Source organism: Solanum pennellii, chromosome 6, assembly GCF_001406875.1.
Source record: "Solanum pennellii chromosome 6, SPENNV200".
In the NCBI taxonomy this organism is placed as follows: Eukaryota; Viridiplantae; Streptophyta; class Magnoliopsida; order Solanales; family Solanaceae; genus Solanum; species Solanum pennellii.
In genome coordinates this window covers 14,394,460-14,401,325 of record NC_028642.1, presented here as the reverse complement: position 1 = coordinate 14,401,325, position 6,866 = coordinate 14,394,460, and the positions used below count along the sequence as shown (strand labels likewise).

Here is a 6,866-nt window from a genome sequence, read left to right as displayed (position 1 = left end):
TATATATATATATATATATATATATACACATATTGCTCGATTGGTGCATTCATACTAAAATGAGAGATATGAAGAAAATAAAATTAAAAATTAAAAAAAAAAAAGAATAACATTTTGGTTATTTTTTCAATTAAAATTATGACTAACTCCATATCAAATGTTTTTGGCGGAAGGCATACATGAACTTGATCCAAATAAATCGGGTTAAATTTCAATTATTTGCCTACCACTGAACGTTGTCCTCGGCTTTTAATCCATTTTGTAGATGTTTGCCTCAAAAGTATCTCATGGAGTGCTAGTGTCAAGCGTATTAGTGGATCATCGTTTGTGTTTCATCAAGGATATTTCAGTTGCTCTTTTTAAGTCAGAAATAGTCAAATGATTGTATATTCCATAACCTTGGTGTTTGTTGTATAAAAGACATGATAATGTACAGGTCTGTTTTTGGGAGATACATGTTTGAAGTACACCTACATTGATCATTTGTGAAAAAGTAGGTATGTTTCTGATAATTCCCCATGTGCAGGTGGAAGCTCCACATAGCTTCACCATCTAATATCATCGCACTAAGTGCAGTCACCTACAATAGCATTGTGACATTACGTCCACAAGCAATCAAAATGGCACATGAAAAAGTCAACTGTATCACAACTTAACAAAGCAGAGAAATTATTCCAACACCAGCCGCCCAGTAGGCCAGCCTTAAACTGGATATACTTTATCTAGAACTTTGATAATATCAGGATATACAAGATATTAAATGTTTTTTAAAAGAGAATCAAAATTTGATAATTGAAAAAATACGAGACAATAATAAAACATCAAAAAGTGTAACAGCAAATAATCAGTTACAACCATTCTATTAGCCTATTGTTTGATCCCAAACAGAAGAGAATTCTACTGTACACAACTGACAAATCTCACCCTGAAAATGGGTATCCAGACAATCAGCGCTGATTTCCAGGTACAAATGAAGACCAACAAACTTTCACATGCAGTTACTCCAATACTGCAACTTCTTGGTCTACTCTCCAATAGTTTGCATCATTGTACTCTTTTACTCCTGCCCCACCATTATCTGTACTCTCTTTTTCAGGACTCTTGGGAGCAACGCTCTTTTTCAACGGAGCAGCCTCCCCAACGATCCCCTCCTTAAGAGCATGTTCCATTGCCTTTTCACTACCCTCTAATTCTACACCAACAAATTCAACATCCTCTTCAAACATAGAAGGAACAGCAGCTTCTTTATGACTAGACTCAGATCCGGGTGATCTTTTGCTGGAATCTGGAGAGGTCGAGACACCATTTTGAATAGATTCTTCACTACCACCAAAAGTAAAACTTACCACAGGAGTTGCTACCTCCACTGAATTCGCCAGATGGCCACTAGAGTTACTGGGATCTTCAAATGGGTTCACATTAGATCTACCAACTTGAAAGTCTGAAGCATTGCCCCATGCTGCCCATTCAGGCATAGGCCTGTCTCCAAAGGGATCGTCATTGTCTGTTGTCTCAAAGTGAAAGAAAGCCATGTCATCTGACGGACCTGCTTTGTAATTTTGTTGATTGAAACTGACACCATTAACAGAATTCGATCCACTAAAAGCATTTGCACTAGAAGTGGGTGTTCCATCTGTAGAGTTTCTGCTCTCGGCCAATCCATCCTCCTCTCCAACTACCACCTCCTCATCACTATTGCAATTCCCACCATTTGATGTTCCATTAAGGTTGACCTCTTCCATTGCCTCTGTAGATGAGGTGTTCACAGGTGCATCACCAAGTCTATCATCTTGAAAAGCAAACCAGTTTGAGTTTGTGAACAAACTGCTGCAGAACGGGAAAAAAGAAAACAAAACAGTCACACACAAGCAGTATAAAATCTAAAGAAAAAACAGATGCTATGACCTTGCCTTTGTCACTAGTTGCCATATTTAACACACTCAAAGGAACCAAAGAAACACAATGGCATGCATTTCCTTGTGTGTGGGTGGGTGGGTGGGGGGTTAAGGCCTAAAGGGGAAGGGGGGAGGAATGTTTTCTCTCTCCCGATCCTCCTTTTCTTGCATTTAAAAATCTAAGTGTGTTGTTTGGAAAGAGAATTTATTTTCAATTGCCTACACCCAATTATAGTGCAGAAAACACGTGCTGTATTGACATCTGCACACGGCTAAAGCTAATCCTTTAAAACTACAGAACTGCAAACTCACCTCCCCTGATCATCTCCCAATCGGAGGGATGATATCACAACTTCAGCAGATCCATCATCAAAGTAAACATCCTACATGGCATGACCATAAACAGTGAGAACATAGAGGCTTATGATGACATCATGAAAAAGATTAACAGACCTTCAAAAATATTCAAAAGGAAGTAATGTCAATCACAGAATGAAAGCACTACCTCATCATCTCGTTCAAGAGCTGTATGACCCTGTAAACAAGTAATGAAGACCGTGAATGATTTGACAAATGTGTAACCATACTCAACTGCGCCCCACAGCCCAAAATTGGGATTACGTGCACAGGTCCCAGTGGTATATATCTTCTCTTCTGCTTATAGAACAGCACCCAACCCCACTCCTCTAAGCTTCTTTCCCGAAAAAAGGAAAGAAAGGCTGAGAAACTAACACTGCTCTAAATGCACTAGGCAAACCCTTACCTCTTCAGCATCATCATTGTCATATATGGTGTATCTGAATGCTTGGCTAAAATTATTGGCTAAAGCTGCTACATCATAATCTCTGTCATGAACATCTTCCTCATCACTGTCCCTCATCCGATCGTGTAATGCAGTCGGCCGGCTGCTCATATTTAGAAAACTCATCATGATCTCTATTACAGTAGTTTATACAGGGATCAACAAGGGCAATAAAGAGGAAGAGGAAGAAGGGAAGTAAGCTGGAACATTTTCACTTCTTTTGCCTACCAGAAGTACTCAACATAACCACCTCTCATTCTCCACTTCTTTGAAAATTTGTGACATCTATGTTTATACTACTCAGAGGAGCTTATCCTTGACTGTCTGATTAAATGATTTTATTAGAAGCTTTTTTGGTGAACATGTGATTTTCACAGAAGCTTTTCGTCTAATTAATAAGGACGCTTCTTGTCACTACTAGATCACAATAACGGACATAACTGCAGCCTCCAAAAGCACATAGTTACAGTTAGTTCTCCTGCTTTCCCACCCACCACTTATTTTGCTCACAGGGACAACAATAATATATAGAGTACTAGACTGTTAATACTTCTCTCTGCTTACTTCTCCAATTTTTTTATAACTCTGGTTATTTCTCCATTTTATCACTCCACCGGGTTCTGGGGAGTTGAAGTAGATGCAAATGGCATGGTTTAGCTACGATAAGTTTTATTGAAGAACACTAACACTATAAAAAGGTATAGCTGATGCAGTTGTTCCACTTAAAACAAGGTCTGGTGTTTGTCCGGGGTTAGAACTTGCATGTCCATACATTTGAAGAACCACTTTAAAATCAAGAAACCCTAATTTGGCCTTCAAAGACGAATTATTTAGAAGTGGTATGAACTGGACCTAATAGAGCACCATGGACGAAGGGAATTCATATAGCCGACCCTAGATAATTTGGGATCAGGACATATTTGATTGATAGAGTAACATTACAGATGATATAATATTGGTGATCAGTTACATAATTAAAAGAAGAGGCAAAACTTACCCACAAGCCCATCGGTAGACATTTTCTATTGTATTACGCTCTTGTAATACGGTAGTTTGCCAATCGCTCCATTCCATATTTTTCTGGTGTAAAGTACACAGACTAGCATGTGAGGATGCATTTAGCACAAAATATGCTGCCATTAATAGCTATTATATAGAATGTCATCAGGCAGAACCTTTCACCAACTTCTTCTACTCAATCAATATGATGACCCAAAACAATAACAAAGGATCTAATGAGATACTCCACAATCATAATAATGATTTCGCTAACAAAGTGATTTCACCTGGTGACAAGGAACGTGACACTTAAAGGTTAATTAAAAAGTTTAATCACCCCACACAATAAAATCAGTGCCAGTGTACTCTTCCCAACAACTATAAACAAGCTAAAATATCAATGTCATATCAAAGACAACTTTTGAAGCATGATGGCCAGGTAATTGTATGTTGCCAACGTCCATCCTAAACTCTTTTACAGATGTGGAGAAGCAGTGTTCAGGAAAGCGAGTAATGTTTCAGTGTACTCTTTCTTTCCCATACTTTTTCTCTTTTCTTTCTTCATTCTGGAGCAGTGGCACTGCTATATTTCTTCCTTTTTTTAACTCTTTTTAATACTCTGTTTTCCTTTGCCCTGTATAGCTTTGATTCTTTAAATTATATGTTGCTGATTTTTTTCCTCATAGTGATTATTAGATATACATTGCTGAATTGTTTTGTTCCTTAACAATGATTAAATGTTGTTGAATTTTATCTTAATAATGAAAAAAAAACATAATGTTGATTATATCTCTTAAATCTATCCGCAATTAAACATGGCTGACCCGGCATGAAAATATGAGGAAAGAAGTTAGTAAGACCAATTGGATAACAATTGTATGTTTGTTGTGTGACAAGACAATTAAAGTGGAACCTTCTTTTAGTTTATGAAATTTTGCTTGTATACTTTCCTCTGTTTATTTTGGTCTTTGTTCTTTTAAATTGTGCTTCACTTCAATGAAGCGAGCGCTTCCCTTAAAGTGGGACTTCGTCACTTTTTACTGCTTTGCACACCCCTAAACACTGTGGAGAAGAGCATTTTCTTAAAGACATAAAAATAAGAAGTCTTCATCCCTTTTTTATGATGGTGGTGTTCAGGCCAGTTTTGCACCTCGACATTTCCCCGTTTAACTGTTACCTCCAATCTCACAGATACTGGCAACCTGTATTTTGCCCCATGAGAATTTGAACATGAGATCTCATGATTCTGCTACCACTTCATTGACCACTATGCCACACCCAAGGGTGCGACAAATTCAAACAATTAGGGGTTGTTTGGTATGAGAGTGGGATAGACAAAGTTATCCCGTGGATTAGATATCCCGTGGATTAGTTATCCCACCATACATGTGAAATAAACTATCTCATTATTGTAGTACAAATGGTAGGATAAACAATCGGGACCAACTGATACCTATGTTTGGACTCTCCAAAGTTGATGCCACACCCGTGTCAGATCCTCCAAAAATACACACCTTTTGGAGGATCAGACATGCACCCATCATCATTTTTAAAAAGTCCAAGCAGCATAGGCAAATACCTTTAACCAAACGCATGATAAAATCTTGCATTTTATCCCTTATCCCTCATACCAAATGACCCCCTTTAAGTTTCAAAAGCATTGAACAATTATTCAGAGAAAAAATTCAAAATCTAATTGAACAATTTTGGTTGATGTGCTCATAATCAGTCATCATCTTTGAAAGCATATCAAGCATCTAAGCACAAAGCTGTCACACACCTCAATATGTGCTTGAATGTAGTTGTCATTCTTTCCCAACTGCACAAGTTTGTTAGAAATTCGTGTTATATGTCCTATGCTGCCCACTCGGGGTGCTCGTTTTGCAGAGTTAGCAAAAGTAGGCTGCATCAATCAAAATATACCATTAAAAACAATTCAAGATATTAAATGCAGTGGGGTTCCCATTTAACATATTTCTTATCTTGGAGAGAATAGGATGGAATAATTGGAAGGAAAAAAAAAACAGAAGGCACCAAGATATTTAAAACCTAAAACTTCATATCAAAGTAAATCAGTTATTCACAAATATCAACCTGTTTTTCATCACTAGAAATTGTAGACTGTTTATCCGTTTGAAGTATCTTCCCAATCAAATCACACTCTTCAAAAAGATGGTCAACAATTATTTTGTTTTTGCTTTCCATGCAGGAGATTATTATACTCTCCACGTGATGATGTAATGCATTATTGTAAGGGTACCTGCACAGCAATTAAGTATTTTGTTAGAACGTCGAAAAAGTAGTAAGAAAGTCACCCAACACAAAATCAATGGTTTTTGGTGCCTAAACCAGCCATTGAGGTCCAGAATCCATGAGCATAGACAAAAATATTACTCAAAAAAGAGATCCAGGACTCTTTCAATTGCTCCAGAGCTGATCAACTCTTTCTCTGCAGCTTCATTGCCAGCTTTCAGTAGCACGGAAAAGAATTCCACAATCTACAATAATGAAGCAAACCACAAAGATACAAAGATCAAGAGATCCAGGTGAGATAGTCAACTCAACTATTTAGCAGTCAAATGTAAGTACACTTGAAATGCTGAACATATCTTCATCACTCTTTCCTAAGATTCTACTCACTGACTAAATACTCATAAATATTTTTCAACAAATCCACCAAATAAAACAAGACAAGCTATCAAGCTATTTACAATTCATTCAAAATACAAACATCAAGCAACTTAGTCCATTTTAGCTTTAAAAATCCCTTCGGAGTAGTGCTGCCAATTTAAGCCCACTTTTCACTGACCCGCCCAAATAGCCCATTAAATATGGGTTGAAAGAATGATTTTAAATATGGGTAATATTTGGGCTTATACCCATATTTTACCCATTAAAATATGGGTATATTGGGTAAATTATGGGTAAACTATGGGTCATATATAGGTATCCAAGTTTTCTCCAAATTTTCAAAAAACCTTCTGTTGCCTAGTTTTAGAAGCAATTTTTCAAAACTTAAATATATGGGTCCCTGTTAATATTTCAACTATGAACCCCCACCCCCTCACCCTGCCCAAAAAAAATTAAAATTTATTTTTTTTTAAAAATCTGAACTTCAAAAATTTCATTTTTCACCCCTACCCTCGATCCACCACACACACAAAAAAAAA

General features: G+C 37.0%; 1 protein-coding gene across 5 annotated transcripts in view; it reads right to left on the bottom strand.

Moving 5' to 3' along the window:
• Window positions 1-747: 747 nt before the first annotated feature.
• LOC107023279 (serine/threonine-protein phosphatase 6 regulatory subunit 3-like) overlaps window positions 748-6,866 on the bottom strand; it is a 17,640-nt gene continuing 11,521 nt past the window's right edge. For 4 of the 5 annotated variants that reach the window (XM_015223919.2, XM_027917576.1, XM_015223921.2 and 1 more), the window contains 8 exons: window positions 6,091-6,194; window positions 5,791-5,956; window positions 5,477-5,599; window positions 3,695-3,777; window positions 2,659-2,800; window positions 2,401-2,430; window positions 2,208-2,278; window positions 748-1,827 (listed from right to left, as the gene is read on the bottom strand). In XM_015223919.2, coding sequence (XP_015079405.1) covers window positions 999-1,827; window positions 2,208-2,278; window positions 2,401-2,430; window positions 2,659-2,800; window positions 3,695-3,777; window positions 5,477-5,599; window positions 5,791-5,956; window positions 6,091-6,194 — 1,548 coding nt within the window. In that variant the 3' untranslated portion in view covers window positions 748-998. The remainder of the gene's footprint in view (window positions 1,828-2,207; window positions 2,279-2,400; window positions 2,431-2,658; window positions 2,801-3,694; window positions 3,778-5,476; window positions 5,600-5,790; window positions 5,957-6,090; window positions 6,195-6,866) is intronic. The other variant, XM_015223920.2, reaches the window with a different exon arrangement.